This window comes from Haemaphysalis longicornis, unplaced genomic scaffold, assembly GCF_048455015.1.
Source record: "Haemaphysalis longicornis isolate Haplotype H1 unplaced genomic scaffold, Haemaphysalis longicornis Haplotype H1 scaffold_6, whole genome shotgun sequence".
Lineage (NCBI taxonomy): Eukaryota > Metazoa > Arthropoda > Arachnida > Ixodida > Ixodidae > Haemaphysalis > Haemaphysalis longicornis.
The window spans coordinates 52,473,982-52,501,224 of record NW_027526407.1 but is presented as its reverse complement, the minus strand read 5'-3'; the positions used below and the strand labels follow the sequence as shown (position 1 = coordinate 52,501,224).

The 27,243-nt window shown below is 48.4% G+C and overlaps 1 protein-coding gene across 2 annotated transcripts in view; it reads right to left on the bottom strand.

Moving 5' to 3' along the window:
- Positions 1 to 27,243, bottom strand: part of LOC144142667 (uncharacterized) — a 103,186-nt gene that overhangs the window by 7,723 nt on the left and 68,220 nt on the right. For both annotated transcript variants that reach the window (XM_077674327.1, XM_077674328.1), the window contains exons 2-4: positions 13,890 to 13,971; positions 12,693 to 12,816; positions 2,491 to 2,680 (exon numbers count right to left, since the gene is read on the bottom strand). In XM_077674327.1, the coding sequence (XP_077530453.1) occupies positions 2,491 to 2,680; positions 12,693 to 12,816; positions 13,890 to 13,971 (396 nt within the window). The remainder of the gene's footprint in view (positions 1 to 2,490; positions 2,681 to 12,692; positions 12,817 to 13,889; positions 13,972 to 27,243) is intronic.

Genomic DNA, 27,243 nt, shown 5'->3' with positions numbered 1-27,243 from the left:
TAAACTCACTTCCCAAGGTCGACATGGCAGTTCTGACCTCAAATGGGTTAGACAGGAAGAAATCAAGATCGGGCCAGTTTGCATGCTCCCCCGTCTTCACACTTCGCCAGATAATGTTTACACATCGCTCACATGTCCGAACCGCCCCCCCCCCCTCTCCAATTGCCCTCTGGCCCCTGTCATGTCGGCCCCATGCAACTCGAACCTCCGCCTTAAGTTTTCAACTTCTGATTCAAGTGATGACCTTCGTCTTGGTAAATTTGTGAGGAGACATCGCTGTTGAACCGCTGATGAAAGACGCCCTGTATACTACTATTTTTACACAAATTTTCACGATCTCTGTTTGCCCCCAAAATACACCCTGAAGCGCTTACAGATCCTCCTTCGTGTGTACTCAAAGAGATAAAAAGTACTGTTTCTTCCCCGCAAGTTTGCGTTGTCCTTCCACAATTTGTCATCTTCCGTCATTGTCTTGTTTTTTACGACATTTATATATTTTTCTATTAGCTGTAACTGTACGGGTTGAACATTGTTCTCTATAAAATTCATAATATCAGCATCTCCCTGAGGCTAACCGTACTTCAAACGCAATTTCCATTACGTGTTAAGTTGTTCACCGTTTCATTTTTGCGAGTTGGTTTTACAGCACGCTCGAGAGCTTAACAAGAAAAAACCACGCTTGCAAGAAAACTGTTGCAAGAAAACTGCACTCACATTGAACTCGAGGCATTACTTTGCATTCGCTAGGGTATAGTTTGTAACGTGCAACACAGTGATCTGCTTCGCGCGGACAAGTACCGACATCCCGTGGAGCCCGAAGTAACCAGTGACGGCGCACTCACATGGTTGCCTGCATGCGCGCCTCGCCAGTGAATACAAGCAATAAGGAGTACAATTTCTGAAAATGCCGCTTAGTTAGCCCCTACGCCATGACACAAATATACTCCTGAAATTTGAAGGCTCTAGGCGTAGTAGTTTTGACTGGGCGTTTATGACTCAGTCAGTCAGTCGGTCACTTCTCTTTATTGGTATGGACGACGGTAAATGCCGGAAGGCGCTGCAATAAAATTTCCGCCTATTGCTAACCTAGCAAAGACACATTTCGGTTTCGTGAAATATTTAGCAACATTAGAACCAATTGTTATTTTATTCGCTACCGAGCAGGAAGACTACGCAAAATAATGCGCATTGTAATGAGTTGCCTCTAAAGATATCAAGCGGAGACAAAAATTGAGAAAGCACGAGGAAGTGATCATTGAGAAAACGAATAATAAAGTGTGAGAAGCACTTGTCGAAATAACTTCTTACTTATGCCTGCAGCCATTTTTCTGCTAATGTTTTTGCTAGAAAGCGAACGGAACAAGTCCAGCTTTCATTTTTTTACAGCGGCCATGAAGAAAATCTGCAACCCTTCTTTTATTTGAAAGAATTCTATCAGCTCGCTCAGGTACATTTTAGCCGCGAAAGACGTTTTCTGACCGAAAAAACGCTCGAAATATTCAACAGCTTTCAAATTTAGCGCCACAGTGACGTAGTATGGTCAGGAGTGACGTGCTATAGACAGGCACTAAACGCATTTTTATCAGTGTGTTAACTTCGCGTTAGCATTCACGTGATTCGATCTAACAAAACTGGAGCCCCCACTGCAATCTTCGAATCACGTTTTCTCAGGCGGTGGCTTAGGTATGCGGCCGCCAATCGCTCAAACGAGATTTTGTGACGTCATAAAGAAGTTTCCGGGAAGTGGCTAGGGAGTCGCCACTGTTGATTTTGTTTTTTATTATCTGAATTATTTGTTTGAAGATTGCGCTAAACTTCGTGAAGTTGTTACCCGACCAAAAAAATGCATTTTTAATGAACCAAATTTTTTATTTTGTCTTCAACGCCACTTTAAATAAACAGAGGACGTGTCACGCCCAGAAAGAACGTACCGAGGAGTCACGGAGTGCAGGACAACACCTTTTAAGGGAGTTTTTTTTCATTTACAACACCTTTGCACCCTAGCAAAAACGCAAGAATACACCCTTTTAAAGGTTTTTTATATTTATATTACGCCCTTTCAAGGTATTTTTCTTCGTATTATGTAGATTGTGAAGGTTTTAGTTATAGACAAAAAGTATGTAAGTCAATTTACAGTGTAAAACTCTTACACCCTTTAAAAACAAAGATAACTGAGGTGCACGAGTGTTATGAACTACAAAACACCCTAAGGGTGTAAATAGAAAGTTTACGTTTATACCCTCAGTGGTGTAATTTTACGGGGTGTAAATTAAATACACCCTTAATATATTACACCTTTAAGGGTGTAACTCTTAGGCGTGTAAGTTTACCCCCTTAAAGGTGTGATTTTTACAAAATTGTTCTGATTTACACACTTAAGGGCGTAAATCAATCTACAGTGATATCCTCTTATTTTGTTCCGTCAAGAGCGCTGTTTGATTTTGAAGCACTTGTCGAGCAGAGGACGGGTCACGCCCGGAAAGCACGTACCGAGGAGCCACGGGGCGCAGGAGGAGACGTCGTCTCCGCTGTCGCTCTTGGCCGTCCGCAGGATGGACTCCGGCAGCGGCAACGAGTGGCGCACCATGGCGCCGTACAGCCCGTACTCCGCCATGATGGTCGACTTGCCCCAGCACTTCTCCGTCTTGCGCCACTTGGCGCGCCGGTTCTGGAACCACACCTGCGCGCATGCGCGTGCCGAGACAGGACCGTATGTTGACCGGCTCCATGATCGACGGCGAGAAGCAGAGTTGCTCAATATGCACCAGTTTCAAAACTGGGTAGGTGTGGAGAGTTTGGTTTGGTGTTTGGTGTCACTGTTTTTTTTTTCACATATACAAATTGGTTTTTGTGAAAAAATACTTTTGGGCGTTCGCCCCTTTTATCCATTTTTTATTGGCTGTGAACTGCCATAGCTTAGGTGGAGTGGTTTTGTTCCCCACATTTTTTGTTTTTTTTTAGGGGAACACGGCATAAATAAAGGAACAAGGGCCCCATGTAACCAAAAGCCGGTCAGTGGCTGGCCCCCCTGCGCTGGACCAAACAAGGGCAAGCGTGGAGTAAGGGGATTAGCAGGTAACCTGTCGACAGTAAGTTGAAGTACAGTACTCAAGTGCTTGCTGCTGCTGCTGTAAGTCATAAAAACAAAAAAACCGTAAAAACATAGGTAAATTTTACCTAAGCTATGTTTTATAAATTGAAAGAAATCTTCATTTTATAAAATTGTGTTATTAAGAAAATGTTTCACGAAGTCACTTTTTTTGTCACGTACAGACGCCTCGCCAGCACGCTCGCCCCTGAGCTCCAACGAAGCAGGGGGGCCCGCCCCGCCCGGATTCTGAAGCGGAGTTTCGCATCTCGTGGATATTGAAGAACTCTGGGTGAGAAGTTATACGCGGGTACGACTTAAGAACGACAAGGGAAGTCGCTACGGCGCCGCATCACCGCCGTCAGCGGTTCCTCAGCGTGGCGCAATGAGTGCGTTACTGCGAGTATTTTGAATGGTACACGAATCATTTCCAGAACCTTTGGCGTTAATCTGCTTTTAAACTACTGCAGCGACGACAAACACACTATGTTAAAAAAGCAGATGCTCTCACGCGTTAAGAGTCATCTCCTTCCAAAATTCGCGCGCGCGTTGACATCCGGGTCAGTCGCTTCAGCGGAGTGATACACTACATAAGCTATTGCCGTTCTTAACTTGCATCCGAGTATAGTGAATACCATCCCTGTGCTCTAACCTCCCTTGTATTTCATCCACTTACCCTTAATGCTCCACTTAATTTCAAAGCCTCTCTCTTAACCTGTCCTTATTTGCTTCTCGCATTATTACCTGAAATGTACAAAACTATCCCGGAACTTCAAGGGGTAAGCCTGGTATGTTCAGAATGTCACTAAAAGATGTTCAGCTGCGGTAACACTTGTGAATATTACCGTGTTCTCTTATATGTGTAATCATTCTTTAAACCTTGCAATAATCGCCAGCGCATTATATTGTGTAGCGCATGCGCACTCTGGTCGACCGGTCCGGTACCGCTATTATGGCGCCACCAGTACCGTCTATAGATTAAAGCCTTGCGTCCAAGGCAGCTACGCAATCAAATTAAATAGGTTGCGCTACTGTAAAGCCATATTTAAATGATGTTTCCTAAAACTTGCTTTCTCACCCATGATAAGATTACGCACTGACAGCAAAACGTCCCTGTCTTTTACGCATAGTCCCGGGGTCATTCTTAAGAAGACACCATGGCTCTTGATCCCGGAAAAGTTGCACACGACGCAGACGTTATGTAGACAGTCTGCCTCCCACGTCCCCGGACGTCCGACGTGCGTCTGTCCGTTATGCATTTTGTGTGACAACCTGACACTCCGTCGTTACGTGATTACACCTCTGAAGGGTTGTAAGAAATTCGGCTGAATGCACTTGGGAAAATGTAAGATCGAAGAAAAATACGGACACGTCCAGTGCAGTGCAGCCGTTGAAAGATGTCTAGAAAAGTTTTTTGCTCCGATTCAAGCCGATTTACTCACCAGTCCCCAGCGTGCAAAGCACACAAGCTGATTCCTTGGGGTACTACTTGTAAAAATCAACTTCTTAGTTTCCCATAATTCTTCTCTTTTAACTTCCCTCCACGCTATAGATACGTATAGCCCACCAAACCGAGTATTCTATCGATCTAAAAGTCAGTCTGGGGTATCTATCGACTGCGGCACATTTGCTTTTGTTTGTCCTCATGGCGCCTTCGAGTGGGTGAACAGACATGAACAAAGGAGCACGAGTACGGCACTCCATCATATCGAGGTAGCGTGGTGGGTGCGCGGCCTGTAGGGGAATTGCTCCCGTTCTGATGACGAAGAGCCAAAGGCAAACTTGTGTAATGCAGGGCAAGTCGAGAAAAGATATAATGCAGATAGCAGCACACTGGCTGGCCTAAAACATGACAACTCGAACGGGCAGAGAAACGTACTCCACGGTGCCCCAGGACGCACTGCCCCCTCGTTGGAAAGAGGCCCTATTTGTAGGTTCCAGTGCAACGGTCAGAACAAGTGCCCACACCTTCGAAGCATAAACCACACATATGCAAAAGCACTCTCGCAGAGTCGGAGAAGACGCGGTGACTCACAAGAGGGTTCTGGCCGCGCAGCATTCTCGATGTCGCATGAGCGTCGCAGCGTGTACAGACTTGCATGGTTTAGTCCTACAAGCGGCCTTCACAACAGGCGTTTGAAGCCCTGCGGGAAAGCCCGATGGCGAGCAAGCTCTGCGCTGTCGAAGCCTGTGCGCCGCGTCAACACATGCTCCACTGTCGACTAGTAGCAGAGCCCGAAGTCTGTTCCCAGAACCAGTGACCGTCTCACGAGCGCACGTATCGGATGAACAACGAGTAACCCAGCGCAGTTACCCTGTTACTCTATGGCTTACCCATCTCATACAATGACGTCATAAACAGCGGTAAGCCGAAAGTGTTAACCTTTACGTCGGCGTTAATTTTCCGGTCATCTTGAAAATAGAAATAATGATCAGATTAGCTCGCACTATGCGGGCAGCTGCGGCACAGGAAGGGATAAATACAATAAACCTTAGTTATAACGAAATTATCGACACAGGACACATACTTTGTTATAGGCGGTACTTCTTTATAAGCGGGAATGATTTTCTTTCTCTTCACTGCGGTTGGGATGGTGTAAAACTTTGAAAAGGCAAGAAATGAAATCAACCGCTTTCGTTATACTGAGAGCTTACAGTACGGACACAGTTGCAGTTGACCTTCCGGAGATTTGAATTTGCCGAAAGACGACGTCAAAAATGGAAGCGGCGGAAGAGACCGCCCTTGCAGTGTCTACCTCCTCGCGCTAATCTCACCTCCAGAAGTCCTCCCTCAACATCGCCATTTAAGTTACAGTACAGTGAGGATGTAGTCATGCGAGTGGTGCGAGCACCTTCTGAGGGTCTTTTCACCCTTCTGAAGGAGGTTCTGTTGCGTAATGGCGAAAGGCTACGTCTCTGCTTACTTAAGGCACAAGCTTTAGATTTCCGCGTAGCTCAGAACTTCGAAAATACTTCGCTAAAACTGTCGTGCTCTCCGAAGAAAAAGAAACGGGAGACGGAGACAGTTTCGCAACACGGCCGCAGCTCCCACGAAGCGGACGAGAGAAACCACCTTGCTTCTTTCGTGTTCCCGTAGGTGTATAGTTAGGTGCGCGCCACGCGATTTCAGACATATTCCAGTAAGCCGAAGAGCATTGCTGAACTGTAAGGTCACGTAGTTTATTTTTGTTGTTTTTTTATTTCTCTCTCTACAACCGTAAACCGCAGCGCGAGCGCTCACCCGAGAACACCTTCCCCACCCCCCGACCTTTCTCCGCTTTCGGCGTGCCGCTGCAGTCCGGAGCCCTAAACAACGCTTGGGCCTCGGGAACCGAGGGTCGTAGACGCGGTGGCGACGCCCAATTAGGCTAATGGGGTGGCTCGTTAGTGCCTCGCTTGCAGGATTCGGTTACGCCCCTCCTTAGTCTCCCCTCCACCTCCTCAACTCCTTCCAGGGCTAGCACCACGGATGCTCCTGTAATGAGGATAGTGTTTCGAGCCCAGGGCACGTTTTGGTCCCGAGACGGAGGCCGGAGCGATCGCGAGCACGATGCTCAGGTGAACGCGCCTGCCCGCCGCGTGCGCGCGGGGGTAAAGGACAAAAGAAAAAGCCCGCGAAAGTGAACCATTGCGCGCGCTTTTTTTCTTGGGAAAGGCGCAGGTTCGTCAGCCCGGCGGGCAACCTGAACTCGCATACATGTCTGTCGGCTGTGGATGGACGAGCAAGTATTTTAGGGGCCAAGCCCCTTAGGAGCTGGGGCTCTTGGCGTCTTCTGTCGTCGTCATCATCGTCCTAATCGTTGTTCGACTCATGTAGTCACGGTACTAAAACACCGGGAAACTCGTTCACGCGCCGCGCTAGAACGTAACGTGTGCTAAAAAAACACTGGGACACTCGTTTACGCCTGACATAACAGAGCTTCGTGCTTCAAAGAAAAGAGACTTTTACAGCAAAGCTGTATACCTCTACCCACCTACGGTTTCATCTCCGTTGGCATAAATTCCAAGGCGCCAAGAATACGCTTATACACTGCATGCTTCGCCCCTCACCAGGTTTCACGTTAGTGGAGATGGCGCGGATTTTTTTTTTTTTTGTAGCATGCGAGTAATTCCTCAATGTGAGGGAGGGACGACTCTGGTGTTATTTCACTGCATGTATTCAAATATTCCCGCTGAGAATTTGTCCAGCGAAGTTGTCCTTCGATATTCTATACGGAAAAACGAATGCGCCGATTCTAAACTGCACTGGAGTCAAGTTGGTCGAACAAGAATCCACGTAAAACCGAAACAAGAAGCCCAAAACCGAACAAGAATCCACGTAAAGATCTATCAGCCGCCAGGGAAATTCAAGGAACATTCTTGAGAAACCAGCCGGGAAAAAGGGAATTTCTGAACCTAGAAACAGAATTTTTTCCCCCAGTGCGGAAAAACACTGCATACAGGTGACACCGAGGTGAACTGAAAGGTATCAGCAAGTTTTTTTTTTTTTTTTTTTGCAGAACGTTGACGGCGGTCACCCCCAAGAAAGACGCGCACATTTATTTCGACCTGCTGGCCTTGAAAATGTTGCCTACTAAGAACTAATCAATTCAAGGCCATGTTATAACAGCCGAGCTGGTGTACAAGCCGTAAGTTCGCTGTTGCAGGAAAAATACCAAGAAAATGCCGAGCGCTCGCGAGCGCGTGCTTCCCGGGAATCGCCGAGCGTCCTCGGCACGCGCAGTGGCTTTAGCAAAACAAAAAACATTTCCAGCGCCATCGTCAAGCGCTGCCGCGGATGTAAAAAAAAAAAAAAAACTCCCGTGCTACTGCTGAAGATGAAAAGACACCCTGTTTGCTAGAGGTCACCGCTGCCGCCGCATTCTCTAGAAGCCATTATGTATAATCGGAGACATGGCTGCGAGTGGGCCAATCCTCCCCGAGACGGGATGCCTCGAGTCGATGACGAAAACCTGGTCCAAGTCTGCAATGCTGAGGATGACCTTGCATCCACCACACGCCGCCACGAAGAAGACGATGGCCTCTTCGACGCATATGACGACGATTGCTGGCACCACGACTATGCAAATAAACAATTATACTGACACTTAACTATGTGTTCGGCACTGCTCACATAAAACAGCTCCACCATTCAAGTCTTGCGCGTGACTGCATGCTTCCTTGAATTTTTTTTTACCTTACAAATGATGCTTATTAAGCTCGAGATGTGTCTACAAGTGATTAGACGTAGAAGCTTGTCCAGATTATGAACGGAGCACGTTTTTGATGACGACTGCCTGCAAACGACCGAAAAAACGGCGACGTTCGTTTTCCAACGCCTCGCGCTTCAAAGCCACATGAAGTCTTGGGAGGTATTGTTCTCGGGCATCAAAAAAAGTTGGTGCAGCTTCCACTATTGGTGCAAAGCTGGAGAAACCGCAGAGCTGGTGGCTGCCCTCGCACCGTCGGAGACTCGGCTGTTGCACTTCGCATAGATGTCCGAACTTTCCGCTGAAAGTTATTCGTGGCTGGCAGGACCGGATTGTTTCGTCCGCGCCGCTTTTCACATTTCTCCCGACGTGGGCCGCGCTAGCACGCGCCAGAACCCGCGGCAACCGGGTTCGATAACTCGCTGCCTCTCGCGCAATCACGGCGTCTGTGCTCCCCACTTCAGGCGCGAACGCACGTGAACTGGCGAGTAGAAGAGCACGTGAGAGATCACGCCAAAAACGGTGGGCAGAGTGTTCTCGAAGGGCGAGCTGGCCGCCATCGAGTGCTCCTCACGTGGCGCACGCTCCCGTGATCTGGGTATTTTTCTTTATGAGCTCCTCACGTGGCGAAAGCCTGGACAACGCCGGACGGTCCTCAAGAAGCGCACATTCACGTGCGCTCAGTATTACTTATTGGTATTTTATTCTGCTAACGCCGGACGGAGGAGCGAAAACCGTAAACAGTTCGGCCAGAGGCCTCCAATGCTTCTCTGGTCACGAAATCCCCGGCCAAGTTCCGTACGGGGACAAAGGCTACCGCGAGTGGCGACACCGCAGATCGGAGGGCATCGGGTGGCCGCCGCTGCTCTGTAGCCAGACCGGCAGGCAGGAACGCGGTAGCAGGCAGCATGCCCATTCGAACCAAATTTTTTCGCCACTCGCGAAATGATAAGTCCATTTGAGCGGCCCACGACAGGTAAAGCGAAAGCGCACTGCTGATAAGGCGGTGAGCGTCTGTTTTATCCTACTCCGTGTTCCGTTCCCTGCCAAACGCGCTCTGACCACGCCCCCGGCTGCCCTCCGATCAACACCAGTGCCACGGCGTGGCAGCGTACGAAGCTCTCCCATAGCGTGATGGGGAATTTTCATGACCAGAAAGGCATTGAAGGACTCTGGTTCATCTGTTGGAAAATCCACGAATCTCCACGATGTGAATCATGGCCAGTGGGCGAAGCACTGTGGATCGTTCTTACCGTAAATCACCCGTTAGAGTGCTTACCGCTGCTAAAACGATTTCCATTCCAATTCAATCCAATACAGTTCAATTTTACCCAATCCAATCCAAATGTGAATCCAATCCAATCCAATCCAATGCTCCTCGCCCATGCGCAGCACGGCTCTCCAGGAGGTCTCTCTCTCTCTCTCTCTCTCTCTCTCTCTCTCTCTCTCTCTCTCTCTCTCTCTCTCTCTCTCTCTCTCTCTCTCTCTCTCTCTCTCTCTCTCTCTCTCTCTCTCTCTCTCTCGCTCGCTCGCTCTCTAACCTTTTGGGAACCCTTTATTTTGTTTTTGTTCACCTTTTGTGAGCCTTTTGTTCACAGATGCTTCGATGCACACGGTGCTGTGCCGTGAGCACGGACGCCGGACGCCGGACGGACAAGCCTCGTCCTTAAGGTGCTTCGCGCCTAATACGTAAAACCCCAGGCACATGCGCGTCGCATAAAAAAGAAGTTAATAAACACCTAAACGGTCGTTCATTAATCTATGCTTTTTTTTTTTTCTTTCTCATCCACAAGCTCACGACGGTGGCTGTCTCTCTCGCGGCTTCGTCGTCGCGCAACGTACACGCGTGCTCATTTCGGGTGGCCGGAGCGGGACACAGCGACAGTGGCAACAGCGGCGAGGAAATCTAGCGCTCGCGACATGGGCGGCGCAAACTTAATTTGAGCCGACGTTTTGGGGCGCTAATCGAGTGAACGGCAATCCAATTAGCGCGCGTTGACGGGAACGCGTGCGCGGCCGCCAACGCCGCGGCATGAGTCAGGGAGCCAACGCTCGCGCGGCGTTGCTTTCGACGAAGACCACGGCAGAATCAGAGCCCGGGAGAGTATTAAAAAAAAACGGAGGGTAACAGAGAGATAGGACGGAAGAAAATTGAAGTTTATTAGTCGACGAGTCATGAAGAGTAAGTGTACACTTCATGTGACGCGTTTAAATGAGTGCGCGCGATGTTGGCTGGCCGCCAATTAACCCGACTTAATGAGCCCGAAACGAGTCGGCCCGACTGTGTCGGTCAGTGCCGCGATTTGTAACCCGGCGCCGCGCCGAAGCGTCGTCAGAACATGTTTGCGTTGCCGATAAACATCTTATTACAGCGAAGCTGTCTAGGGCTAGTACCCAGCAGATCGTGCCCGGCGACATACTGAGCGTAGACCAACAATTTTCGACGTATGGAAATTCAAAGAACATTTATAAAAACAATTCACGCATCTCCACGAAGTAAATCGTGACGATTGGGCGAAGCACTGGGCATCGTTCTTACCGTAGATCACCCGTGAGAGTGCTCATTGCTACTAAAACGATTTCCAATCTAATCCAATCCAATTCAATTTAATCCAATCAATCCAATCCAATCCAATCCGAACCCAAATCGAATTCAATCTAATCCAATCCAATGCTCCTCGCGCAGGCCCAGCATGGCTCTCCAGGAGCACACACACTCTCTCTCTCCCTCTCTCTCTCTATAACCTTTTCTGAACCTTTTATTTTGTTCTTGTTAACCTTTTGTGAACCTTTTGTTCACAGATGTTTCGATTTACACGGTGCTGTGCCATGAGCATGCACGCCGGACGCCGGACCGACAAGCCTCGGCCTTAAGGTGCTTCGCTCCTAAAAATTGGAAAAGCAGCTGAGCTGTCGGCCCCTCTCCCTTCGTCGGAGACACGGCTGTTGAACCTCACATTTATTTCTGAACTTGCCGCTGAAAGTTCGCCATGACTGGCAGGCCCGGATCGTCTCGCCCGCAGGCTTTCACGTCTGTCCCAACGTGAACCGCGTTAGCACGCGCGAGAACCCTCGGCCAAGGCCAAAACCAACGCCTGCGCTACGAACCCAAAGGAAATGCGATGATAGCTCAATCGGATAGACGCGCCGGTTTCATAACACGTGGGACCCAGATTCGATTCCGACCACGGGGAGTGTTTTTTCTATCTTTCTAACTGCCTGCTCATGTTATCGTTACCCGCCGCTGCTAACCCCGTGCCCCTCGCGCCTTTGGGGTGGCTTAGGGGTTACGTTTCCGGTTTCATGGCGGAAAGGTGCCGGGTGCGATTCCAAGAGCCTCCAAACCCGCATTTTGTTCTTGACGCTTCGAGGCTTTTTGCTGCGACGGACGCACAAAACTCGACCTAAACAGCTCCGCTTTTTAAAAAAATTGTGGTTGATCCCTCTGTCATAGGAATCAATAAAACATGAAAGTAAAATGTGCAGCGAAATCTGCAGCTGAGCATGATTTGCGGGTCAGCGGCTGTCTTGTGGATGTGCTTGGCGAGCGACGACCTGCTAGCGGGTCGTTCCGGCAAAGGTGTACTGGCGTGATTTTTGTGACGGATATGACGTCAGTGAAATCTTGGTGTATCCCGGCATAAAACAATTTCGTGTAAAAATATAAGATCACAAAACAAACAACCCTAGGTAAAACGTACTCTCTGGTTCTAAAGATTGCTTCCCCGCAAGAAGACTGTGTGTGCAGGGGTGCACCCTTTACAGGCCGCTTGCTTGGTTGTACTGGCGTCACTTCCGTGACAGATACGGCGTCACTGAAATGTCTGTACCCCGGAATAAAACACTTTCGAGTTAACACAATAAAAGGTCTTTCGGCCTCCATATTTTTATACCAGACAACGTACACTGCCCCTACGGTAATATCTCCTCAGCAATGCATTTATTTTAGAGGGGAAACCGACTTCAAGGAGTTCGCTGTACACTTGGCCTTTGTACGCTGGCTTTCCCACATTATGCGTCGCACAGCGAAGCATGGCCACCTACGGATGGAGAATGGGTACAGCCCCCCTTTACACCCCTCTCCACCACCGTGTCTTGATGTACCACGCTGTGACAGCAGCAGCCACTTATTGGTCGACCTGTTCTCACCTCGCACCAACCTCGTTCCGGCGCGTTCCGTAATTCCGTAATTCCGGCGCATTCCGTAATGAAAACACTGCATTTTGCATCACTCGGTGGTCATTCGGTGGCCGGTGGAGTTTTTATTATGTTCTATTTGTTATGTTTATTATGTTCATGAGACTTATCGTAAACATTCTGAACTGCAACTTGCGTAAATACGGTAATTAAGATTAATACATACATATCACAACAACAACCATATAAAGAGAGGACTGCGCAAACCATGGAATTACCTGTATGCGGTCCTCCGGGAGGTCCGTCTTGAGTGAGAGCATCTCGCGGGCGTACACATCCGGGTAGTGGGCCTCCTTGAAGGCTTTCTCCAGCTCCTCGAGCTGGAAACTTGTGAAGATGGTCCTGCGAGCGAGCGTCGGCCAACAGGACAAGTTAGAAGAAATGACTGCAGGTGGAGAGCCACCTATACAGTTGTTTTATGAGGATGTATCGCCCTCACAACTCAGTTTTTTTATTATTATTTTGGCAGTACTTTTATAAACACCAACTGAATAGAATCGGGGGGACTCGCTCATGTCTGAGAAAAGATTCATCGCTCGCATGCGCCCCACTATTTTGCATAACGGCTAAAGCTTAATCTGCTCCCGAGTGCACCTGTTTCGTCGCAGGAGAAGCATCTGCAGTAAAATCGAAGACGACGACAGACGACGGAAGAAGGATTTAATTGTGGCGAATCAGAGGACGCAACGACGACGAGGATAATGAGGATGATAGTGCGTGTGAAGGAGGAGGGGGAGGATGTTTCTCAAGTAGGTTGACGCGGGGCTGAAAACGGGAGATTGGCCAAGGTGGGACGACGCATCCCTCAACCCATATCGATCCCCTCACATTAGATGAACACACCATTAACCTTATCATACTGTTCACCACTAAGAGCGGTCTAGCGCGAGTTATATAGCGATGGCCTACACCAGTGAGTAGACCATTCAATGCTGAACAACCCTCCTGTGAAAACAAATTAGCAGTGGCTTAGCTCGGCTATCCAGCATATACGTAGCGTGAGCTAAGGTTCAGCTGGTTATTCTTAGGTTTCCTGTTTGGCTAGGATTAGCTGATTATCGTGCTTACTACTGCTAAAACGATTTTCAATCAATGCAACACAATCGAATTTATTCTAATCCAGTTCAATCCAATCAAATCCAGTCGACGCGGGGGCGGCGGCTCCGGCGCGCCAGCTGTGCGCCGTGGGACGTCACTGGTCCTCGCACATGCGCGGCACGGCGCTCTAGAAGCCACGCAAAACTGCTTAACCTCGGCCAGTGTAGCTCACGCTACAAAACTCACGCCTCCTCCCGACAACCACGAACTGATACGAACCCGTTTCATCCATGAACCCTCCCCTCCCAACTCCCCCACAAGGCCTCCGGTCTTCCCTTTTGGAATAAAAGGCTTAACAACAACAACGACGTACTAACCTGTGCCGGCGCTTCTTCTTCTTCTTTCTGGAGAGAGCAGAGCCCTCGTCGCAAAGGTCGGCTGCTGTGGAGCCAGGGTAGCCTGCGGAGAGGAGCGGGAACAAAGGTTTACGCACACCCCGAGAAGAACATTGGCCGCGTATCTATTGACTTCTCTGCAAATGTCGTCTAAAGACGATAGTTGTCTGCCACCCCTGCCGCATAAATCTATTCAAGTTTACCGCATTCCACTGCTCCAAGATAAGACCTTTCTCAACGCCCGTTCTACGCGCCATCTACCGGAATCTTTTGTTACTGTTGGACTTCATCGAATGCCACCAGGAGCTCTAGTGTCGCGGGCGACCGCGGGCGGAGGCGTAGTATTTCTTTTACTAATAGTATTTCTTTTACTATTGAAAAAGTCAAGCATCCACTTACGTTTAATAAAGAAACTCTGCAAATATCTCTTATGTATTGATGTTTTGCCTTAGACATGCGCAATGTGTGGCTGTTTTTCTCAACAGTGTTGCAAAGTATGAACATTGCCACCAGGTTTAGATGTTTAGTAATGGCTTAGCCTATACAGGCATCTCGTTCGACAAATCTTTTAACTTTGCCTGGGCGGTTGGTGCCCGCTTTAATATGATCTTATCAAGGTGTATGCGCCTGCACGAGTACCAGCCACAAACAACGGCTTTCGGGTCCTAGGGGTTTATCTTTTGGAGCACGTCCCCACAATGTTTTGCGGGTATTTCAACTCCGTTCTTGATATTATGCGCGATATGTGCGGTCCGGTCAAGGACGGCCGATGTGGAAAGCATGCGAATTGAGGTTCCCTAGTATGCAAGAATTTCTCCTGGAGGATATATGGCTGCTCCGTCGCGAAAATAGCCTAACCCCTATGAAGGAAGCTCGGCTCTTCAATGTTCAGACTGGACAGGTTTTATGTAACTCCAGACCTAATCACCACTGTGTCAAAAATAAAAGTACATCAATTCCATTGTATGCCCGGTTACGTTTCCGATCCTTACCCAGCGCTGCTGCCGCCCCTGTTTACAGGTAACCGCAGACTGCACGGTGCCCGACACTGGAAACTTGATACTAGAATACTGCAGCATTACGTAGCGTTGTTGTCATTGAAGACAGAGATTTCTTCCTCGCTACCAGTTGAGGCTAGTATAGAGCAGTGGAATAGCTTAAGATCCATTAGGAGGCAACGAGCTCAAATAGCTCGAAAACAAAAAAGGTTCTTGACACAGCTGAGATTAACAGCACGTTCAAGCATATCCGGATAGTTAGATATGATGGACAACTAACGCATTTAACGAGTGAATACCTTGGCATCCGTAGGGAGCGGTACAAACGTTAATTGAATGAAGTAATGCAGCCACCCGCTACCTACAGTATCCGTGGTCCTTGCATCGGTAGCTTAGAAATTCAGAGATTTTTGGCGACGCGTGAAATTCCAAACATTATAGAGAGTGCGCTGCCCGAGTAAAGACACCTGCATGGACCCATCAGTTATTAAATAAGAGCTTCTTGGTTTTTTATTCTTGTTTTTTTTTTCTGGGGTAAAAAAACAAATCTCAGCAGATTCCCTTGAGGTATATGAAAGACACATGGTAGCACAGCTATGTTCTTCTTCAAATTCCCTACCTCAGGTTCCGGAAAGCATGCCTCGCAAATCCTGAAGGACGTGTCCTCTTCCGAATTATACGACACTTTAAGAGATGTGAAAACCGGATTAGCATCTGCTGCGGAGGGTTTACCAACAAAAATTCTACAAGCGCTTCTGAACAGATTTAGGCCCTTCCTTAGTGAAACTTTTTTTATTCAATCTCACAAGATCAGCGGCTTACAAGCCAGTTCAAAAGAGGCTGTCTAATCTTACTTTTGAAAGAAAGCAATGACACCTCAATCCATAGTTCTTACAAACCAATAACTGTTTTGAATGTGGACTACAAGATATTAGCTTGGCTTTTGGTCACCAATAGTAAAGCTCTTTGGCCGGACGTCCTCTCGCTCCAACAGGTTGGCTCGGTTCAATACAGGAACATTTTTTCGGCGCTCATCCTAACACGGGACATACTGGCCTCTAGGCATCAAACTCGTATTGCCGGCCTGTGTGTCTTTTTGGGCCAAAAACAGGCATTTGACAGGGTCAACCATTCATACCTGCTTGCCGTACTTCAGGCATGTGGGTTTCCTTCTGAATTTATTCAGCTTCTCCGAGAGTTGTACAATAATTTATCCCGTGATCTACTCATTAATGTTGTGGCGCAGGGGGAAAGTGCAATTCATAGGGGCGTCACACAAGGATACCCTCTGTCGCCGCTTGTTTTTGTCTTATGCTTAGACTCCTATCAGGAAACTCGTCGACAACCCCAAAATTAGAGGCCTTCCCCTCCTCGGACAAGGCTCAGTTAAAGTGCCTGTGGGCGAAGATAACGCTACTATTTTTATCCGGGGCACAGATAGCCTCACGGCTGCTTTTGTCTAATTCCAGTCTGATGCCCGCCATTCAGGGGCCGAGTTAAATGTCACAAAAAGTGTTGTCCTCCGTCTTGTAACACTCGCCCTAAATTGTCTCTTAAAAATAGTTCGGGACAGAGATGCTCGGTGCCAAATTTACCGAAGATGGTGTTTCTTAGGACATGTGGCCCGAGCACATTGAAGACATTCAAAAGAACGTGGCCCGGGCTAGGCCTTTCAACTTCTCTTTCTCAGAAAAATCGTGTCTGATTAAGGTTTTAGACGTACGCCACCTACGGTGCAAGTCAGACAATCTAAGCTTCGCTTGAAAAGGAGGCGCCCTGCGTAGGGGCTACTCTTCCTCTCCTTTGCGAAGGGCGGGTAAGACGGTAGTGTTACTTTACAGACTGGACGAGTGGGTGCTTCTCCTCTCACCAGGGAAGCTGAGGAATGACGTTAGAAAGGAGCTCTAGTGGGATGGCCATCCTTCTTTTGTACAGCGGAGCAGTTAGTGGTACTCATTTCATGTCCGTTGCGTGATAGGGAATTACTGATGCACTGTCAGATGTGATGATTCCATGATAAGGCATTGACGTCTCCGTTCTTCCAATTCTCTTTCATCATAAAACAGTGAAACAGCGCTAAAACGAAGACAGTATGAGAAGACACAGACACGAGCGCTGACTATCCACTATATCTGTGAAAAAGGGAAGACACTGTCTGTGTCTTCTCTTACTCTCTTCGTTTAAGCGCTGTTTCACTGTTTTATGGGGAACCAACTAACCCAAACCCAGACGTTAGTTCTCTTTCATCCATGCGGCCTCATGCCACCCCTCCTAATCGAAAAAGGAGCAGCCATAGCACTAGGCGAAGTTGGATGACCAGGGACTAAGCCTTTTAACACACGACGACATCGAGATGACACTCAATTTAGGGCAACGGTATGAGCAAATTTTATTTCTCTCGAGCGTCAAAAGCGGTCATGCGTCTCGGACACGATACGTGCCTGCAACCGCACCCATAAATTTTGCCCTGGTTGAACGCGCTTGAGCCACGTTTGTGGAACGACAACTCGGTTTACTGGCGCAGTGAACGCGCACACAATCGCACATCAAGTAAAAAAAAAACGGCGCAGCTTGCCCTAGTAGTGCAAAGCTCCATGTACCTTATTATGTACCTCCATGTACCTTAAAGCGGCTCCATGTACCTGATTATTCGTTCAGCTAAGTGTATGCGTAGTTATGCTTAAAGACTCGGGGAAGTTTTCTGCATGGTGTCGTCGTTAGCACCCCAAAGAGCAATGGACACTCGATCGTTAAAGTATGTACAATGTATGCGAGCTCGTAACTGCGGATCTTGTGCAACTCGCTGACGTTTCGCCGCTGCTTCACCGCCGAGATATTCGGGAGTGGACCGAAGTCGTCGCATCTGTTCTCGAGTATCGGCGCAGCGGCTTTCGCGCCCCGCTTCCTCTTCTTCGGGAATGACAATCTTCTTCTGTCGTCCCATCTCTCCCTTCATCTCAGATCCGACTGTTGCACCTCGCATGGATTTCCAAACGTGCCGCTGAAAGTTCTACATGGCTCACAGAGCCGGATCGTTGTGTCCGTGCGCTTTCACATCTCTCACAAAGTGCGCGCTAGAACCAGCGGAAACCGGCCTCGCGAACTCGGCGTACGCGAACTCGGCGTATGTGCTCCCCACTTGAGGCGCGAACGCACGTGAACTGGCGAGAAAAAGAGCACGCGAGATCATGCCATGAACAACACTGGGTAGTGTTCTCGGAGGTCGAGCGGTGGCGGCGCGCGCGATGACGTCATAGCTAGGCGAGGTTTTGGCTCCGCCAACGCAGCTGCGCGAAGGTCGTGCGGGGCGCTTCGTGCCGGAGGAGTTTTTTCTTCTTTTTTTTTTTGCCAACGCCAACAGACCAAGCTCAATCTTCAACAGCTCCGCTCTTAAAAGACGCTTCTCGGCGCGGTGCCGCTTAGGGGCAAACGCGCACTGAAGTTGGATGCAGCCAGCTTCTTCTTAATTGTATACCGTTTTCTGATGGTTCGCGCTCTTACTCTTTCCCCATTCTCCTCTCCCTACCAATACCCTTGAACGAGCTAGCGATTAGATTATTTCACTGCGGAAGCCATCGGCATTGCGGTTTGGTTCGGTCGATGGCGTAAGCGTGGCCGGTGACGCTTCTGTCGGCACCACGAAACGGTCCGATGCGCTTGCTTGACCTAGAGTGCACGAGGCGCTCGCTTGAAGATAATAGGAACGCTACCGGGCATTTCCGGTGTATGTTCCTGCAGTAATGAGCTTCGATTAATATTATTCGATTCGATGCCGGGATGCCCAAAACAGGAATACAGCGTATATTGAGCGATGGCAAACACTGCGCATGCGCGCAACAAGATAAAGAGCACGAGGTGACGAGGAGTAGCAGGAAAATGAACGGAAAGGTTGGGAGGTTAACCAGATGTAGAGCCTGATTCTACCCTGCACTGTAGGAGTGGTGTTCATGGTGTTCAGAGGGTAAAAGACGGGAAAGCGAGAAGGAGGAGACAAAAGCGAAAACGCGCGCGCACTCCTGGTCCTTTTCTAAGACACTAAAGGAGGAGGAGGAGGTAGCCTTTATTGTGACAAGAAGACTCTACGTCAAGTGGGGGAAGGGGAAGTAGAAGGGGGGGGGGGGGGGGTTGTAACTTAGGACATCTTAAATGCGCACTGTTCGACCCAGAACAGGTGGGCTCCTTAAGAATGCTGAAGAGGCCGCTTGGGGTGAGGAGAGCAGGCTCACGACTCTAGACTGCTCGCGCTAGACCGCTTTTTAGGGAAAAGTGTGCAATTAAAGCGAGCATGAAGGGTTCCAGTGTACGAGGGTTGATGTAAAGAGAGGCTGTATTTGGAGGAGGCTTGAAGGTTCTGTAGCGCGCGAACTTCGGGCAGTGCCAAATTAGGTGCTGGAGATTGGCGGGAGTGGGGGAGGCGCAGAAAGGACATCGAGGCGGTAGAGACGAGGTGTACTATTTACGGAAGGTCTCAGGGGTAAGGCAAGCATTAGCAAAATATTTGTTTATGAAAATTTCGGCTGATCTTGGGAGCGGGGGCAGGGCGGATAAAAAGCCGGTTGGAGTCAGGGCCTTGAAGCGGTCTTTTTTTTCCGTTTTGTAACGTAGAAGCTGTATCGCTGGTGGTAATGTCTCAGTAGGTGGAGGAGCCAAGTCGGGTAGCAGCGGAGGACTAGAGGTTATACACTCCCGCGCAGCCGAGTGGGCTGCCTGGTTCCCCGGTGATGACTCCTCGTGTCCAGGTGACCAGTCGATGCGAACATGAATGCCGCTAGATTTCAAGATGGAGATCTAATGAATGATTTTGTTGGCGATGTTATTGGTCGACGTAGGACATTTTAGAGTCTGTAGGGCTTCGAAAGAGTCTGTGAGGATGCGTATCTGGGAAGGCACGGAGCAGTGAAAGTCAAACATGAGGTAGTCTATGGCTTGAACAATAGCATGGAGTTCCGCTTCGAGGATGGTAGCACATGGAATATTAAGGGATCGTTTGCCTTGGATGGAAGGGAGGTCAGGAGAAGCCCATGCGGTGCCAACTAGCGGAGGAGAAATGCTCGCGTGTAAATGTCGATTTCGTTGGGGAGTTTACTGTTTCGGAGAGCGTTGATGCGGGCAGCGCGGACGGGGCGGGCGTTTCGCGGGACGGGATGGGTGAGTCCGTGACGCAAGGGCGGCTCCACGGAGCGAGAGGCGATGGGATGTCGGGGGGTTCAGGCGGCTTGAGATTATCCCAGGCGATGATAGAGACACCTTGATGAGTTCATGTGCGCTTATGAAGGGATTGATTCACTTGCTCTTTAATTATATTTTCCAGTGGGGGAAGAGCAACTGTAGCTTGCAAGTTCTCCAGACGAGTATGTTTTGGTAGTCCGCTGATGGTGCGAAGGGTGGCTCGGTGCAGGTGTTGAAGCGTTCTCATGGCCGTTTTGTTGAGGTCGTAGGTTTGGGCTGCGTAAGTTATGGTACCAATTGCGACGGCGTGGGCTAAAGTTTGGGTTGCCTTCTGGCTTGCTCCACCAAATTTGTTCGAGAGGCGATGTATGGCATGTTGAATTGTTTTCCATTTAGCTTTCAGCTGCTGTAACCATATTGACGGGCTGTTTTTGTGTCCGATTAGATTCCGAGTAGTCGTATGGGTTGAAAACTAGCTGTTATAGGAGTACCGGCGAGAAGAAGAGTTGTAAACATACATCGTTAGAAAAACGTGGAAGTGCTCTTGTTGCCTTCAGTATCTTGATGGTAGTGACAAATGTCATACGATTACTTGAGTATGCGATGAATACTTCCCATGGGTACCGGTTAACCAAGACAGGCATAAAAGCACGATGTATGAGCCATAAAAAAAGCGTGGCGTCTATACGTATAGGCCGACTGTAAATAGCAATTTTTCAGTCGAGCCTTGCGATATTCCGAGAAGCATCCCACTCATTCACGTCGAGCGGGGGGTTCCGCTTGGCGTTACAACACTTAGCGTGACGTTAGGCTTGTCGAGCCGCGCACACCCGCATGTGCCCTCTCTATACTGCGCATCAACATTTGCACAGACGAGTTATAAACTGGAAAATATGGGAAGCCTAAAACGGCATCGTTCGCCTCTCTCGCTCCCGCACCGGTGTTCTCTACTCCTGTTGTGTCCAACCGCAGGTGTTCTCCTCACGCTCTGTGCTTTAAACGGCTTCAAACACTGTCTCGCCGACTTCGCAGACGGGGCGCTTTCGTTCGCTCATAGAAGCGATCGGCCGTCGACGATGCAACCCTCTCGTGCAGACGGGGTTCGCGCGACGGGCGCGCGGCGCGTGCCGGCAGCGAGGTTTGAGTTTCGCGCAAGACTAGCGACACGAGAGTGAACCCGAGGCTCTGTGCGTGAACCCGCCCTGTGCCAGTCGTTCGTCAAACAACAGGAAGGTAGAAAGGGGGGGTAGAGAGAGCGCGGCCGATCGAGGAGGGATCGGGTTATTGCGAAGCGAGAGTCGGTACTCTGCTCGAGTATGCGGCTCCTCTCGATTCCGCACGGGAGGGTCACTATATACGAGCGCGGCGCAAACCACTCTGTGACAGTCGGCTGCACTTCGCTCAAATATGTGTATCAAAGGGTGCCTCGTTATTTACGGCTGTGGCACATTGCGAGTCACGCTACGTGTGCACCTCTGTGTTGCGCAATACTCAGCGCTGCCGAGCCCGATTTTGTCATCACGTTGCGTGGATGTGTACCAGAAGCGTATTCCCGTTTAAGTGCAGAGCACTTTAGGGGTTCGCCTTGTCGTCGTAGATCACTCGCTGGATCTAAGTAGGGACAAACGGCGTTCCGTCGTAGCGGCTGTCACAAGGTTGATCCCGTAACTTTCGGCGACCTTCTTCATGTTTGCGGGATACCCTGTGCATGTCTGGTGTCCCACAACAGGGTGTCCCACAACATGAAGAAGGTCGCCGATAGATAAGGGATCAACCTTGCGTTCTCTGCTCCGTGTAAACTTGGGCGCCTGTGCTCGCGCATATCGGGTGAACGCAGGAACAAGGCATGTGGGAGAAACACGCAAATCGCTATGTCGACTGCGCAGTCGGTGTTGTATATGAAATCCCTCTATCTTGCGGAAGGTCTTACGTTGGGCAAACGGGCCGGTGCGTCAACGAGAGAGCCAGGGAACATGAATTGTCCCTTGGAAAAGATAACGGAGCACATTTGCCCACCCACTCTCGTGCCTGCGGTTGCGAGCCACGGTTCGAATAGATAAGAATACTGAAGAAATCCAAGAACAGGGCTGCGAGGGAATTAGCCGAAGCGTTTTATATCAGGGAGAGAGCGGATGACTGTATAAGTGATACCTCGATTGCTGTGTACAGTAGCGAAATGGTTTTTCTGAAAAAAGTGCTGTAAACATATCTAGTTTTGTTATCATCTGTGCATGTGTACGCTCCTTCTTTCTCCCCGTCTCTTTTCCTAGGGAATATAAGCACATGCGTAGCCGAATAAAATAGTTGGAAGTTAGCGCCTGTATCGTCTACTCTGTTCTTCGTCCGTGTGCTTTTGTTGCGCTTCAAATCATGGCTTCTATTCACCAACTAGCCCAGCAAGAAGTTCTTCTCAGAAATCATGTTGTCTACGCTACACATGGCAAATGGGAAAGGAAGGATTGAAGGAGAAAGAAGGGGTATATAAAAAGATGGGGAGTTCGGTCTAAGGAGCGAGAAAAGAAAAAGTAAAGGTAGTTACAAAGACAAATAAAATGTGGTTAATTCCTCTGTCATAGGAATCGGTAAAACACGAAAGTTGAAATCTGCAGCGGAATCTGCAGCTGAGCATGATTTACGGGTCGGGGGCTGTCTTGAGGGTGTGCTTGGCGAGCGATGTCCTGCTGGCGGGTCGTTTCGGCAAATGTGCACTGGCGTCATTTCTGTGACGGATATGACATCAGTGAAATCTTGGGGTATCGCGGTATAAAACACTTTCGTGCTAAAATATAAAACCCGACAACGAACAACCGAAGTATAACGTACTCTTTAGTATTAAAGGTTGCTTCCCCGCATGAAGCCGGTATGTGCAGGGGGTGCACCCTTTAAAGGCCGCTTGCTTCGTTGTACTGGCGCCACTTCCGTGACGGATATGACGTAAGTGAAATCTTCGTGCATCCGGGAATAAAACACCGTCGTGTTAAAAACCTTGGAGGATAAGAATCCCGGCATAAAAACAGGTAGACTGGCCAAATGGGCGAATGAAAAGCAGTACACAATGTCCCTACAATCATTCAGGCAAGTCTGTGGCGTTGAAAAACGAAGGGGGGCTTTTGTTGGCATTTGGGACTACGATGGACACCGCTTGTGACGTAAAATAGTCTGCGCCGTAAAAGGCCGGTCGTCGATCTTCCGGAGTGCGATTGTTTCATCTGTGGCGCACACGTCACAAGCAGCCATTTTTTACGGTGCACGCTGCGTATCTACGAGCAAGTCATCAGCGGAAAGGTCTATGGAAAGACACGTATTCCAATGTCATGTACAAACGAGAGTGGAAGCTTGTAGCATGCATTGTCTGTAATTAGCGGTTTTAGTCATCTGGCTTACCCGACCGGAGACTAGTTGGATAAACTTGATAAAAAACCACTCTTCTTGCTTTCGTTACTCTAACAGGTCTAACTCTTTCGCTACCGGGGGAAAATTGACGGATTTTTAAGGGTCCAAGAAAACATTCTTTTTCTGCTAAAAAATTGGTTAGGCACTAATTACAGAAACAAAATGCAGTATATTTAATCACCTTTCCAATAACACCAGTTTTTTAGATGTTTTTATGGGTCATAGTTGCTGAAAAAATATCAAAATTAAAATTTTTGTCCAAATGTCGAAAAAAGTGATAAAAAAGGAATTGTGTATAACAAACCACTGATAGTAGAAAAAAAATATATAAATTTTGTGGGGAAACATTTCAAAAATATGCCATAAAAAGTGTAGATGTGCGCGGTACAGTTTTTTAGATATAATAAAAAATGTTAGCACGCGCGGTGCTCATGTTATGCGGTGAAGCCCAACCTCCAATTCAAAATGTGCAATTTCGGGTGGTTCCATGGAAGAAATCTGGCAGTTCCACATTGTCAGAGGCACCATTTTGACCCCACATAACGTAAAAAGATCTTACCAATGAGTGACTTTGCATTTACAGCCAGCACAATAATTGGGACAAGGACGCGATGTGGAAAAACATGCACGTAGTTGAAAACGGAACTCCGTGGTTGATGCCTGTTGACGTTCACGGTCAGTTATCTCTCAAAACATAAAGTCGAGCTTTATTATCATCTTCTGACTCGCAATTGTAGCCTTGCTTGCAGGAATGAGGTGCGATGCGCTAGAATCGTGCCCTACAAACTTTTGCCGAGTAGCTGTTGCGCGATAAAAAAAAAATCAGCAACAACGCGCCCCCTCTATTGCAGCGCTACCTGACATTTTTTAAATGAAACAGTACAAAAACTTATCGGAGAGTTTGTCCGAATAGACAGTTCAAGTAAGCAGCAACACTAGACCCCCGGAGATGCCCTCGTGTGGAAACGAAACTGGAAGGCGAACAGCTGGCAGTGTGTAAGGCCGATTTGAAGCGCTATCCTCGTCGGAACAGATATCTGGCGACTGGGTGTGATCTTTTGACTTGCATCTGAAGTTCTTATCGCAGAAATTGGGTTAGGGTTCAGTGAAATCAGGAACAGCATGCTTTGTTCGAGGATCAGTCACGGACGCTCAAGGCGCCATGCCAGGTAGCCTTGAAGTTAATTGGGTAACTGCGTAGTACCGCTAAATATGAATTTCGTTATGCAGAAACCAAACCGAAACTGTTGTAAACTGTTCGCGAATGGTCCTGGGGTAAGTAGAACTACCACAGTACTTAGAACAACGTGCGCAAAGGCAATAAAACTGCCTAAAATCATAAAGTAGCTTTGTAAACAGGCGCGGCGTGACATTTTCAGCCGATTTCTGGGATTGTTGTCAGAGTGCAAACCTGAAGACCTAAAATCATTTGCTGGTTCATCATTCATGCCCTGATAACAAAAAACAAACGCTGATGCAGAAAATTACGAGTGGCACATATTATTCATTGGTAGCAGTGACTCGCGATGACAACGCCCCTTTTCCACACCCAGGTGATTTAAACGCGTGTCAAAAATCCCGTTTTTGTTGCAAAAATGAAAACTGATTTTTAGAGGCCATTTTCTGATCTAACTCCAAACAGCTTTACTTGTTCGAGCAACGCATGGAATGCTATGAAAAGGCGCTCCCAAAGTATCGTTCAAATATCCACCTTCTTCTATTACTCTCATGTCAAGTGTGCGTGCCCACCTATTCAATGCAGACCACCGGCAGCTTGTTTGTCGTTTTTGCTTAGTTTTCTTGTGTTCCTTTGTGTTTACAGTCGACGAGGCTGAATAGCATACGAGATCTGCGAAGTACAACCGTGGAATCCTTTTTTTCTTCTGTTGTGTTTTATATTCAGCCAGTACGCTCGTAGGTGGCGGAGGGCGAAGTCGGTAACCACAAAAGTCGGTCAGATCACTCAAGTTTTCAGTATCCGAGAAAGTATGAATGGGAAAAAGCTCGGCGCAGTCTGTCGTGGTTATATTTTCCCATACCGGAGGCTACATGCCGATATGTTCCACATCTGTGCCTGTCTCCTCTGAGGCGGCGACGTGTCTGAACGGACGACCGTCCTTTGGGGCTCCATTAGCGATGGCAAGCGGGTGAGCCCAACCAAAGAAGGTTTTTTCTGCTTGCGCGGAGTGTGATTCGTGGCGTTCAAAACTCTCTCTCTCTCTCTCTCTCTCTCTCTCTCTCTCTCTCTCTCTCTCTCTCTCTCTCTCTCTCTCTCTCTCTCTCTCTCTCTCTCTCTCTCTCTCTCTCTCTCTGTCACTGCACGCGGGTATTTTCTTGAATTCTTCTCAGCTGTTTCTGCTACTTTTAATTTCGTTTTTCCTCTCATCCTTTCCTTAAAGAAGTTTCCTTCACTTTTGTCATTGTGTGCTTCATAGCATCCCGTTGGCCAAACAATTGCATAAAACATTCCCCTCATCCCCCTTACCCCAAGGTTCCCGTCGCTTTTAAAGGTGGCTGCACCTTTCGCTTATGTGTTTAAGGAGAACCCAGCTGTACAGTCTGCCGGGATAAAAAATGTTCCCCGCTGAAAGCGGTTTCCAAGTAAAAGACCGAAAAATGGCCGAAAGGAAAAAAAAGCAAGAAAGAAAGAAAGAAAGAAAGAAAGTGAGTGAGTGGGTGAGTGAGTGAGTGAGTGAGTGAGTGAGTGAGTGAGTGAGTGAGTGAGTGAGTGAGTGAGTGAGTGAGTGAGTGAGTGAGTGAGTGAGTCAGTGAGTGAGTGAGTGAGTGAGTGGAGTTATGAAGGTTTGGAGGATGGTCGACGACACGTACATTTGGTGCTCTCTGCTGCAGAGTTGGCTCACGGGCAAACTATGTCCCCGACGGATAATTTTCTAAGAAAATATAGTCCTGTGCCAACAACACCTTGGTTAACTGCGCTGCATCTAGTACATAGATACGGCCCTTCCACTCTATAAACAAGACAGAGTTTCAGTAACTGAACTTTTTTTCTTCCTGCGACGCTAAAAATAATGCCGAGTGTGATGCACTGAGGCCACCGGTTGAGGTAATTTTTCCATGAACATTTCCGGTACGCCGTTTTCAAACCCTGTCGCCATATTTTTAAGGGTGAAGCCCTTTAAAGACTGGGGCTGTTGGCGTCTCATGTCGTCGTCGTCTCATGCCGTCGTAGTATCATGTAGCCATGGTACTAAAGCACAGGGACACTCGTTTTCCAAAGCCTCGCGCTAGAATATAACGCGTACAAAAAGAACACACCGGCACGCTCGTTTTCCAACGCCTCGCGCTAGAACGTTTCATGTCTGTGGAAAAAGGCGCGTTCTAAAAGAACGCACCGGGACACTCCTTTTCCAACGCCTCGCGCTGGAACGCTTCGGGATTCAAAGGCATGAGACTTACAGCAAAGCTCTGTACCTCCACCCTCCAATCGTTTCATATCCATGGGCAAAAACGCCAAGGCGCCAAGAATACATTAATGCACTGCTTGCTTCGCCGCTCCCAGGTTTCACGTTACGGTTTCATCTCCGTGGACAAAAACGCCAATGCGTCAAGAATACACTTATACACTGCATGCTACACCCCTCACCCAGGTTTCACGTTGGTAGAGATGGCCCGGGACTTTTTTTTTATTATTTTACGCAAACACTTTCTGGGCGAGAACTCCAACAAACTATGACGGGATACAAGACTGGGGGAAGGTAATTGATTGGTTATAAGAACTGAGAATCAAAAAAAGGTGGGAGCAGCGCAGAAACTTT